The sequence below is a fragment of the Triticum aestivum genome, chromosome 1D (genome assembly GCF_018294505.1).
Source record: "Triticum aestivum cultivar Chinese Spring chromosome 1D, IWGSC CS RefSeq v2.1, whole genome shotgun sequence".
Taxonomy (NCBI): domain Eukaryota; kingdom Viridiplantae; phylum Streptophyta; class Magnoliopsida; order Poales; family Poaceae; genus Triticum; species Triticum aestivum.
The window spans coordinates 437,928,987-437,941,968 of NC_057796.1; the positions used below are offsets into that span (position 1 = coordinate 437,928,987).

At 45.1% G+C, this 12,982-nt stretch overlaps 1 protein-coding gene across 1 annotated transcript; it reads left to right on the forward strand.

Annotated features, from left to right (window-relative positions):
• The first annotated feature begins 9,023 nt into the window (after positions 1–9,023).
• Positions 9,024–12,528, forward strand: LOC123182697 (pentatricopeptide repeat-containing protein At1g09410, mitochondrial). The gene is made up of 2 exons (XM_044595352.1): positions 9,024–12,098; positions 12,197–12,528. Exon 1 carries the CDS (start codon positions 9,063–9,065, stop codon positions 11,862–11,864), a length of 2,802 nt encoding a protein of 933 aa, XP_044451287.1. The 5' UTR covers positions 9,024–9,062; the 3' UTR covers positions 11,865–12,098; positions 12,197–12,528.
• Positions 12,529–12,982: the final 454 nt, after the last annotated feature.

Consider the following 12,982-nt stretch of genomic DNA (forward strand, 5'->3'; position numbering starts at 1 on the left):
TTCATCAATTACCAAAAAGGGGGAGATTGAAAGCACAAGTGCTCCCTGGGTGATTTTGGTAATTAATGACAACATATCTCTTGTTGGACTAATGATTCTACCTAGTATGTTTCAGATAAGTTCAACAATGGAGTGGCATGGACTAGAGGATGTGGAACCCCTTCAAGATGCTGAGGACAAAGGATTGGCTCAAGCTCAAAGCTCAGGACTCTACATTTTCTATTTTAGTGGTCCAAGATCACATTGAGTCCATAGGAAAGCCAATACTATTAAGAGGGGATGAGGTGTTGCTTAATGGCTTGCTTGCTCAAAGTGTTTAGTGATATGCTCCAAAGCCCTCAACTACTTTCTGACATCCACATATGTCCCAAACCAAAAGTCAAACTCGGCCCCACCAAAACTTTCTATCCGGCGCCACCGAGTTTAGTTGACATAGCCACTGCTAGAAACCCTAATCAATTTAGTCTCACCGATGGGATCTCGGTCTCGCCGAGATGGGCTTGCAAACTCTCTGTTGCCTATTGCAATAATATCGGTCCCACCGAGATAAGCAATTTGTCCCACCGAGTTTGCTTGGCCAACTCTTTGTTTGGCTTATTACCCAAATCGGTCCCACCGAGTTTGTGTAATCGGTCAAACCGAGTTCAGGCTTTACCCTAAACCTAGCACATCGGTCCTACCGAGTTGATCATATCGGTCCCACTGAAATGCCTAACGGTCACATTATGAACTAAATCGGTCTGACCGAGTTTCACGAGTCGGTCCCACCGAGTTTGGTAAATTGTGTAACGGTTAGATTTTGTGTGGAGGCTATATATACCCCTCCACCCACTCTTCATTCGTGGAGAGAGCCATCAGAACATGCCTACACTTCCAACATACATTTTCTGAGAGAGAACCACCTACACTTGTGTTGAGGTCAAGATATTCCATTCCAACCACATAAATCTTGATCTCTAGCCTTCCCCAAGTTGCTTTCCACTCAAATCATCTTTCCACCAAATCCAATCCTATGAGAGAGAGTTGAGTGTTGGGGAGACTATCATTTGAAGCACAAGAGCAAGGAGTTCATCATCAACACACCATTTGTTACCTCTTGGAGAGTGGTGTCTCCTAGATTGGCTAGGTGTCACTTGGGAGCCTCCGTCAAGATTGTGGAGTTGAACCAAGGAGTTTGTAAGGGCAAGGAGATCGTCTACTTCGTGAAGATCTACCCGAGTGAGGCAAGTCCTTCGTGGGCGACGGCCATGGTGGGATAGACAAGGTTGCTTCTTTGTGGACCCTTCGTGGGTGGAGCCCTCCGTGGACTCGCGCAACCGTTACCCTTCGTGGGTTGAAGTCTCCAACAACGTGGATGTACGATAGCACCACCTATCGGAACCACGGATAAAAAATCTCCGTGTCTCCAAATTGCGTTTGCACACTCCAATCCCATCCCTTCACATTCTTGCAACTTGCATGCTCTACTTTCCGCTGCTCATATACTCTTGTCATGCTTGCTTGATATGTATTGTGAATGTTTAAACTTGTGCTAAAACTCCACATCAACTTAAGGAAATTAAAAACTGCAACCTTTCTTTTTAGAGTTTATTCATCCCCCCCCCTCTAGACACCTCTTCTCGATCCTTTCAAATAGGCGTACCTGAGATATAATGTTTTATTCATTGCCCGTTGACAACCTTCGGGTTAGTGCCTTCGAAATTATTTATTTTGATAGCTCCAGACCGGTAAACCTCCTCGATGACATAGGGGCCTTCCCATTTTGAGAGGATTTTGCCTGCAAAGAATCTGAAACGAGAGTTTTACAAAAGAACATACTCTCCGACTTTAAACTCACGTGTTTGAATTCTTTTGTCATGCCACCTTTTAACTTTTTCTTTGAATAACTTTGCATTTTCATAAGCTTGGGTTCTCCATTCATCTAATGAGCTTATATCAAATAGCCTCTTTTCACCAGCAAGTTTGAAGTCATAGTTAAGTTCTTTAACTGCCCAATATGCTTTATGTTCTAACTCAAGAGGTAAATGACAAGCTTTTCCATAAACCATTTTATAAGGAGACATACCCATAGGATTTTTATAAGCTGTTCTATAAGCCCAAAGTGCATAATCTAATTTCCTAGACCAATTCTTCCTGGACCTATTAACAGTCTTTTCCAAAATAAATTTTATTTCTCTATTGCTAAGCTCAACTTGACCACTAGACTGAAGATGATAAGGTGATGCAATTCTATGGTTAACATCATACTTAGCAAGCATCTTACGAAAAGCACCATGAATAAAGTGTGAACCACCATTAATCATTAAATATCTAGGGACTCCAAACCTTGGGAAAATAACTTCCTTGAGCATTTTAATAGAGGTGTTGTGATCAGCACTACTAGTTGGAATAGCTTCTACCCATTTAGTAACATAATCAACAGCAACCAAAATGTGTGTATACCCATTAGAAGAAGGAAAAGGTCCCATGTAATCAAATCCCCAAACAACAAATGGTTCAACAGCAAGTGAGTAATTCATAGGCATTTCTTGACGCTTACCGATATTACCTATTCTTTGACATTGATCACAAGATGAGACATACTTATGAGCATCCTTGAAGAGAGTAGGCCAATAAAATCCAGATTGCAATACCTTGTGAGCAGTTCTGTCTCCAGCATGATGCCCTCCATAAGGTTCGGAGTGACATTTCCGTAGGATTTGTCCCTGTTCATGCTCAGGTACACAACGTCTAATAATACCATCTACTCCTTCTTTATGAAGATGTGGGTCATCCAAAAAGTAATATCTTAAATCATAGAAGAATTTTTTCTTTTGTTGGTAAGTAAAGCTAGGTGGTAAATATTTAGCAACAATGTAATTAGCATGGTCAGCATACCAAGGAGTACTATTAGCAACATTTATTACTGCTAACTGCTCATCAGGAAAACTATCATCAATAGGTAGTGGGTCATCAAGCACATTTTCAAGCCTAGACAAGTTATCAGCTACGGGGTTCTCAGCTCCTTTTCTATCAATGATATGTAAATCAAATTCTTGTAACAAGAGAACCCAACGAATAAGTCTAGGTTTAGCATCTTTCTTCTCCATAAGATATTTAATAGCAGCATGGTCTGTGTGAACAGTTACTTTAGAATCAACAATATAAGGTCTAAACTTATCACAAGCAAAAAACCACTGCTAAGAATTCCTTTTCAGTAGTAGCATAATTTCTTTGAGCACTGTCTAGAGTTTTACTAGCATAATGAATAACATTCAATTTCTTATCAACTCTTTGTCCTAGAACAGCACCAACAGCATAATCACTAGCATCACACATAATTTCAAAAAGGCAAATTCCAATCAGGTGGTTGAACTATAGGTGCAGTAATTAAAGCTTTCTTGAGTGTTTCAAAAGCTTCAAGACAATCATCATCAAAGACAAAAGGAATATCCTTTTGCAAAAGATTAGTAAGAGGCCTAGAAATTTTAGAGAAGTCTTTGATAAATCCCCTATAGAAACCAGCATGACCTAGGAATCTACGAATACCTTTGATGTCCTTCAGACACGGCATTTTCTCAATAGCATCAACCTTAGCTTGGTCCACTTCAATACCTCTTTCAGAAATTTTATGACCCAAGACAATGCCTTCATTAACCATAAAGTGGCACTTCTCCCAATTCAAAACAAGATTTGTTTGTTCACATCTCTGCAAAACTCGATCAAGATTGCTTAAACTATCATCAAAAGACTTCCCATAAACAGAGAAGTCATCCATGAATACCTCAACAATGTTTTCACAAAAGTCAGAGAATATAGCCATCATACATCTTTCAAAGGTAGCAGGTGCATTACATAAACCGAAAGGCATACGTCTATAAGCATAGGTTCCAAAAGGACAAGTAAAAGTGGTCTTTTTTTGATCAGGTTGAGAAACAGGTATTTGTGAAAAACCAAAATATCCATCAAGGAAGCAAAAGTGTGTGTGCTTAGATAATATTTCAAGCATTTGATCAATAAAAGGCAAAGGGTAATGATCTTTTCTAGTTGCTTTATTTAATTTTCTAAAATCAATTACCATTCTGTAGCCTATAACAATTCTTTCTGGAATAAGTTCATTCTTATCAATTACCATTCTCTGTAGGTGCTATGTCTTTCCCTAATTTCTTGATATAACTTGTAAAGAACAGCACTCACACGAGCACCCATGTCACATAAACCATGATAACAGTGATCTCCTATTTTAACTGAAATAACAGGCAGGCCAACAACTGGTCTATTTTTATCCCTTTTTCGGGTTTAGCAATTCTAGCAGCTTCTGCACAGAAGTAAATAACATGCCCATCTATGTCTTATTCTAAGAGATCTTTAACCATAGCAACATTAGGTTCCACTCTAATTTGTTCATCAGATTTAGGTGTTCTAACATAAATTTTGTTAACCACAGTTGAAACTTTAGCATGTTCCTTTATCCTAACAGGAAAAGGGGGTTTCTCAATATAAGCAGTAGGAACAACTGGATCAACATTATAGAGTATAGTTTCTTCTTTAACTAGTACCGGTTCTTTAATTTCTTCTTTAATAGGTGGGTGATATTTAAGCCACTTCTCTTTAGGGTGTTCAACATGAGTAGCAAATGATTCACAAAAGGAGGCTACTATCTCAGAGTCAAGTCCATATTTAGTGCTAAACTTTTGAAAAGCATCGGTATCCATAAAAGATTTAACACAATCATACTTAAGGTTTATACCTGACTCTTTACCTTCGTCGAGTTCCCAATCTTCAGAGTTGAGTTTAATTCTTTCCAGAAGATCCCACCGGAATTCAATAGTTTTCTTCATAAAAGAACCAACACAAGAAGTATCCAGCATGGTTTGATCATTACGAGAAAGCCGAGCATAAAAGTTTTGAATAATAATTTCTCTTGAGAGCTCATGATTGGGGCATGAATATAACATTGACTTAAGCCTCCCCCAAGCTAGTGCGATACTTTCTCTGTCACAAAGCCAAAAATTATATATATAATTCCGATCACGATGAACTAGATGCATAGGATAATTTTTTTGATGAAACTCCAATTTTAAACGATTCCAATTCCATGATCCAATATCATCGCAAAGCCTATACCATGCCAATGCTTTTCCCTTCAAAGATAAAGGGAAAAGCTTTTTCATAACTTCATCCCTAGGTAAACCTACAATCTTAAACAATCCACAAATTTGTTCCACATATATCAAGTGCATGTCAGGATGTTCGGTTCCATCTCCTACATAAGGATTAGCTAGCAGTTGTTCTATCACACCCGGAGGAATTTCATATTCAATATTTTCAGTAGGTGCAGTAGGTTGAGGGGCAATTAATTATGGTTCCGGACAAGGTGAAGATACCCCAAACAAACCCCTCAAAGGATTGTTTTCCATAGTAACAAGTGACAATAAATTTCAGCACACTATATAAATGTTTCCTTACCAAGTTCCACTTACCAAAGGCGCTTCATTCCCCGGCAACGGCGCCAGAAAATAGCCTTGATGGCCCACAAGTATAGGGGATCAAGTGTAGCTCTTTTTGATAAGTAAGAGTGTCGAACCCAACGAGGAGCAGAAGGAAATGACAAGTAGTTTTCAGTAAGGTAATGTCTGCAAGTGCTGAAATTGTAAGTAGTAGAGTAGTTTGATAGCAAGATAATTTGTAACGAGCAAGTAATGATAATAGTAACAAGTATGCAGCAAGGTATCCCAATCCTTTTGAGGCAAAGGACAGGCCAAAATGGTCTCTTATGATAAGCAAAGCGTTCTTGAGGGTACACGGGAATTTCATCTAGTCACTTTCATCATGTTGGTTTGATTTGTGTTCACTACTTTGATAATTTGATATGTGGGTGGACCGGTGCTTAGGTGTTGTTCTTACTTGAACAAACCTCCTACTTATGATTAACCCTCCCGCAAGCATCCGCAACTATGAGAAAAGTATTAAGAATAAATTCTAACCATAGCATTAAACTCTAGGATCCAATCGGTCCCTTACGGAATAGTGCATAAACTGGGGTTTAAGTTTCTGTCACTCTTGCAACCCACCATCTATTTACTACTCCACAATGCATTCCCTTAGGCCCAAAATATGGTGAAGTGTCATGTAGTCGACGTTCACATGACACCACTAAGGGAATCACAACATACATACCATCAAAATATCGAACACATATCAAATTCAGATGATTACTTGCAACATGATTTATCCCGTGACCTCAAGAATGAAAGTAACTACTCATAAACAATAAACATGCACATGATCAGAGGGGTATTAATATGCATAATGGATCTGGACATATAATCTTCCACCAAATAAACCATATAGTAATCAACTACAAGATGTAATCAACACTACTAGTAACCCCCTAGCAACAATCTATAGTTCCGGTAACAAGATACAAGAGATGGACTAGGGTTTGAGATGAGATGGTGCTGGTGAAGATGTTGATGGAGATTGCCCTCCCCAAGATGGGAGAGCTATTGGTGATGATGACGACGATGATTTCCCCCTCCGGGAGGGAAGTTCCCCCGACAGAATCGCTCCGCCGAAGGGCAAAAGTGCTCCTGCCCAAGTTCCGCCTCGAGACGGCGGCGCTCCGTCCCGAAAGTCTTCTCTTTATTTTTTCTAGGTCAAAATGACTTATATACCAGAAGATGGGCACCGGAGGTGGGCCGAGGAGGCCACAACCCACCAGGGCACGCCAGGCCCCCCTCTGGTGCCCCCCTCTGGTGTTTATTGGCTCCAATATTTTTTAAATATTCCATAAAAATCCTCGTGGAGTTTCAGCTCATTTGGAGTTGTGTAGAATAGGTGGCCTGACGTAGCTTTTTCACGTCCAGATTTCCAGCTGCCAGAATTCTCCCTCTTTGTGTGTACCTTGCAAATTATGAGAGAAAAGGCATTAGAATTGCTTCAAAAAGCATTATTATGGATAAAAACATTATAAATAACAGTAAGAAAACATGATGCAAAATGGACGTATCAGTTGTCGCGCCGGTCAGCCTCCATTGATGCCTCACGGGCGGCGCAGTGAAGGCGCCACCGACGCGCGTCCGCCCGCTCCCGCCACGCGTCACCCGGCATGCAGGCTCTCGCTGCCCGCCGTGACTATAAGAGCCGATCCCCCGCCGGTGAACGCCACAGCTGCCACACTTCACCTCACATCGCCACACAAAGCAGCACACTCCCCCCTTCCCGCCGACGAGCAAATGGCTGAGAGGTTCCCAGGCGATGGTGCGGCGGCGAACGGCTTCGGCCGCCGCCATCTCCAAGAGCTGGAGGCGCGCCTCCCCTATGAGGCCGACTATCCGGCGCCCCCGGACATGCGTGTGTCGGGGTCGTGGAAGCTGAGCGCCGGCGGCGTCCTGGTGTCGCCGGTGCCCGAAGGGGCGGCATGGCGGGCCGAGATCGCCCGCATCCGCTCGTCGCTGATGAAGGAGCAGCGGAACGAGCCGAGGTACGCCGCCGACAGCCACACGCTGTGGACGATGTACTTCGAGCGCCGCCGCGAAGACCAGATCGCCTCCACCAACGGCATCCTTCCCTGCGGACGCCTCAACGCCGACGGGCGGCGCGACTGGTGGGGCGTGCCCGTCCGCACCCTCGAGGCCGTCCTCGACCACATCGAGACCGGCAACACGCCGCGGCTCGAGTACCCGCCGCGGTCGTCCTTCTCTCACCGCCGTGGTAGCTCCTGGATGCTGCGGCGAATGGAGCCGGGGACGTCCTCGTCGTCGGGCTCCGGCTCGCTCTCCTCCGGCTCGCCGGCGCTCCACCCCGTCAAGCCGGAGCCGGAGGAGACGCCGCTCCGGCGCCGCACCCACAGCGGCGCCCTCGTCATCAACGAGGCTGCCCGCCCCTCCCCGCGCTCCCTCCGCCTGGTCCGGCCGAAGCCCGAGCCGGGGCTGCTCCCCGTGCAGCCGGAGCACGCGGACATGGTGGCCCCCGACAACGAGGCCGCCCTCAAGTGGGCAAGGGAGGACTACGTCCGCGAGCAGGTGCTCCGCCAGTGCCGGGCATATGCGGAGCTCCAGGCCCGGTGCCGCGGACGCAAGGAGGGTGTCGTCATCATCCTCGACAGTGACGAGGAGGACGAGGTCGGGCCGTCCAACCCCCCACCGCGCGTCGGCGACCCTGGCCAGGGGTGCAGTAGGGACGGCGGCGGCTCCGGCGGGGGGCGCGGCGACGACGACTACACCCGTTTCTACAGGCTTCTCGGCATGTAGATGGCGGACGGTGTCCACGGCGCAGCAGGGCTAGGCGTAGTTTGGCGTAGTTTGCATGTTTTATCTGTTTTTGTACAAATTTCAATGAAGTTTCGCCGAGTTTGTGCCAGGTCGCCGAGTTTGTGCAAATTTGTATGAAATATCACCGAGTTCGCACGATTTTATCGACGACCTGGGGCATCGACTGAGAACGCAGTCGCCCCCACACGCCAAGCAAGCGCCGGTTCGCCCCCAGGCGGCTCTTTTTCGACGCCTTAGGGGCCGAACGGCTAGAGATGCTCTAAGGTTGTCAAAAAATAAGGGTGGCTGCTAGACCGGTACACTTTGAAACGATTAGGCCTTGTACTTTTATGTCTCATTTCTTTACAAGGTGATTAGGGGTGCTTGCGGATATAGACCTTTTTTTTCGTAATCACCGATGTTTATTTGTAGATGATAGACATTTTTTTATTACTTTAGACGCTTAATTAGGTACCTCTCCCATAGAGGTAAGCACGAGTGCTTAAGAAAAAGTCAATTTATTTTACTAAGCATCCCTTTATGCATGCCTTAGAGGGTGTGCTTCTCATTATAATCTCTCCGGTCCTTTTTATTCCGTGTATTAGATTTGTGTCAAGACTTATATACTGACTAAAAAGAGCCGACGGAATCTACGAAGTCACTCTACGTTTTTCAAAAGTGGAGACGGGTAATGAGTAAGCCGTGTCCCTGTTATCCATGACAAGTTTCCAGTTCCCATCTTAACGGGTGCATTTGTTCCCAACTTCCCGTGACATGTGGGCCCAAATGTAGGTCACCACCATAATTCGCCGTTTTTCCGGTTTTTTGATGCTGTTCCCCACCAAATGGAGCAAGCCCATGGCGCGCTGCCTGCTCCTCCGCCGCCGCCTCACGGCCGCGGCTGCCACTGCTGCAGCCACGGCGCCGCTCCCCGCGAGGAGCGCCCACCGGGTGTTCGACAGGAGCGCGCACACCGACCGTATCCAGGAGCTCGCGCGGCTCGGCCGCCTGCGGGAGGCCCGGGAGGTGTTCGACGCCATGCCACACCGCAGCATCTTCGCCTGGAACACCATGATCTCCGCCTACTGCAACAGCGGGATGCTCGAGGACGCGAGGTCCCTCGTCGACGCCATCTCCGGAGGGAACGTGCGCACGAGCACCATCCTGCTGTCGGGGTACGCCCGCCTCGGCCGCGTGCTCGACGCCCGCAGGGTGTTCGACGGAATGCTCGAGCGGAACACCATCGCGTGGAACGCCATGGTCAGCTGCTATGTCCGCAACGGGGACGTCACTATGGCGCGCAGGCTGTTCGACGCGATGCCGAGCAAGGACGTCACGTCGTGGAACTCGATGCTCACCGGGTACTGCCACAGCCGGCAGATGGTGGATGCATGGCATCTGTTTGAGCAAATGCCAGAGCGCAACTTGGTTTCTTGGACAGTGGTGATCTCTGGGTATGCTAGAATCGAGCAGCATGGCAAGGCTTGGGACATCTTTCGCATGATGCATCGTGAAGGCGTGTCACCAGACCAGTCAAACTTCGCGTCTGTGCTTTTAGCTGTGACAGGTCTACGGGATCTTGGTGTTCTAGAGGGCCTACGCCCTTTAGCCCTTAAGACAGGCTTTGAGAGTGATGTGGTCATTGGGACATCGATGTTAAATGCGTATACTAGGGATGCAAGTGCGCTTGACACTGCAATGAAATTCTTTGAGGGTATGCCAGAGAGGAATGAGTACACATGGTCAACTATGATCGCTGCACTATCTCATGGTGGTCGAATCGATGCTGCTACTGCCGTCTATGAAAGAGACCCTGTAAAGTCCATTCCATGCCAGACTGCACTGCTCACAGGCTTAGCTCGATGTGGCAGGATTACTGATGCAAGGATTTTATTTGATCAGATTCCTGATCCTATTGTTGTGTCCTGGAACGCCATGATTACTGGGTATATGCAGAATGGAATGGTTGATGAGGCAAAGGAGCTGTTCGATAGGATGCCTTTCAGGAACACAATATCCTGGGCTGGAATGATTGCGGGGTATGCACAGAATGGAAGGAATCAAGAAGCTTTGGATTTACTCCAAGCACAGCATAGGAACGGGATGTTACCTAGCCTATCTAGTTTGACCAGTAGCTTCTTTGCTTGTTCAAATATTGGAGCTCTTGAGACAGGAAACCAAGTGCATTCACTTGCGGTCAAGGCCGGTTGCCAGTTCAATAGCTATATAGGTAATGCTCTCATTACTATGTATGGCAAGTGCGGAAACATGGAGTATGTGAGACAGGTCTTCAGTCGAATGCGAGTGAAAGACACTGTGTCATGGAACTCCGTTATTTCGGCACTTGTGCACAATAATATGCTGGAGGATGCAAGACATATATTTGACAATATGCTCAGTCGGGATGTTGTCTCTTGGACTACGATAATATCTGCATATGCACAGGCTGAGCGGGGGACTGAGGCAGTGGAGTTTTTCAAAATAATGTTACACAAGCATGAAGTACCAAATTCCCCGATATTAACTATACTTCTCAGCATTTGTGGAAGTCTTGGTGCTCCTAAGCTTGGGCAGCAAATCCACACAGTAGCCATCAAACACGGAAGGGATTCAGAACTTATAGTCGCTAATGCTCTCATGTCAATGTATTTCAAGTGTGGTTCTGCAGATTCTCATAAGGTTTTTGATTCAATGGAGGAACGGGACATATTTACATGGAATTCCTTCATTACAGGTTGTGCACAACATGGCCTTGGAAGAGAGGCCATCAAGATGTATAAACATATGAGATCTGCAGGGGTGTTGCCAAATGAGGTCACTTTTGTGGGGCTTTTAAATGCATGCAGCCATGCTGGTTTGGTAGATGAAGGTTGGCAATTTTTCAAGTCAATGAGCAGGGATTATGGACTGACTCCTCTGCTGGAACACTATGCGTGCATGGTGGATCTACTTGGGCGAACTGGTAATGTGCAAGGAGCTGAACAATTTATATATGATATGCCTATTGAGCCAGATGCAGTGATTTGGAGTGCTCTTCTTGGGGCATGCAAGATTCACAAGAATGCGGAAATCGGTAGAAGGGCTGCTGAGAGACTCTTTGCTATTGAGCCATCAAATTCTGGCAACTATGTCATGTTATCAAATATATATTCTTCTCTAGGGATGTGGGTAGAAGTTGCGGAGGTACGGAGAATTATGAAACAACAAGGTGTCACAAAAGAGCCTGGCTGTAGCTGGATGCAGATTAGGAACAAAGTGTACTCATTTGTCACTGGAGATAAACAGCATGAGCAAATTGAAGAGATAGAATCTACCCTCCAGGATTTGTACACTTCGTTAAGGACTGCAGGCTATGTGCCTGACACTGAATTTGTTCTCCATGACATCGATGAAGAGCAGAAGGAGAGTTCCCTTCTGTATCACAGTGAGAAGCTTGCTGTTGCTTATGGCCTTCTTGTTACACCCCAGGGCATGCCTATACAGATAATGAAGAACCTTAGGATATGTGGTGACTGTCACACTTTCTTCAAGTTTGTGTCACAAGTCACCAAGAGAGATATTGACATTAGGGACGGAAATCGGTTTCATCATTTTAGGAATGGAAGTTGTTCATGTGGTGACTTCTGGTGATACCCTGTTTTGACTTCTTTTTTTCTATAAGCCCCAAAGTAGATACATTCTGATGATTCCAGATGAGATGTTGGGTTGCCATTCAGAAAATTTTGTTGAGTTATAACACACAAAGCAGGGAAGAGTATACTGACTGACTATGTTGCTATGCTGTGGCCTGCCATGGGTTCGTGGATGCAATATTGAGATAGTCAACAGCCTGTTAAACCCTAGAAGCGCCTGGATTGGAATCTGGTAAGTGCTTAAAATATATGCTTATCCAGTTTGCTTTTCGCTGCATGTCAATTATCAATCTATTCAACAGCAAACCTTGTGACCATTTTGCATGGTAGCGAAAAGCAAACAGGAAACAAAGGGAAGCTGGATAGGTGCAGCTGAAAGACTTAAACAACATCTCATTGCTCATGCAAGAGCGCGATGCTGCATGACAGATAAACTATCAATGTATATCAACTGTATGCAGGCAAGTTGACACTGTTGATGAAAAGAGACATTTCCTATGTCGCCTAATTCCTGTTCTCTTACCATGCGTGTTCAGTGTAACGGCCTAGTCTTAGTGTTGTATAGGATTCTTTTCTATCAGTGCAATGAAACGCAAAGCTTTTGTGTGTTCCCGGGAGGGAATCCTATGGCTCGACAAGAGAAGAAATTGATACTGAATTCATACCTCTTCCTGGGTTGACGCTTGGACAGACATGCTCTCTACCAAATGAAACCATTAGAGATGTGACTAACATATATGGATAACTTTTGGCTGCAGTTTTTATAGGTTAACACGGGATAAATCTGCTGAAGATTTATTCAGGGCATTACATAATGCACGTGCAAAGCATATTGTTGATTGGAAGTATGGGGTCCATAATACAACAAAACTTTCCGGTAATCCATACCTCATTCAGTTCTATCATGTTGGCCATAATGTTCTTCTTCGCTGAGGTTCAATTGTTTATGAATAAAGTCATAGCTAGTGCTGTCAAAAGTGTTCTGGGTTGACAAACTATTGTAGCTTGTCTCGAGCCCAGTTGAGCTGAGATCGAGCTTGTCTAAATTAGGCTCGAATCCATACTTGTATATAATATAACATATGTATGTATTATGTATGTATTCCATTTCAAGCC

What these genes read in the sequence shown, in the direction of transcription:
- LOC123182697 (XM_044595352.1), top strand. Translation starts at nt 9,063, where the DNA reads ATGCTGTTCCCCACCAAATGGAGCAAGCCCATGGCGCGCTGCCTGCTC.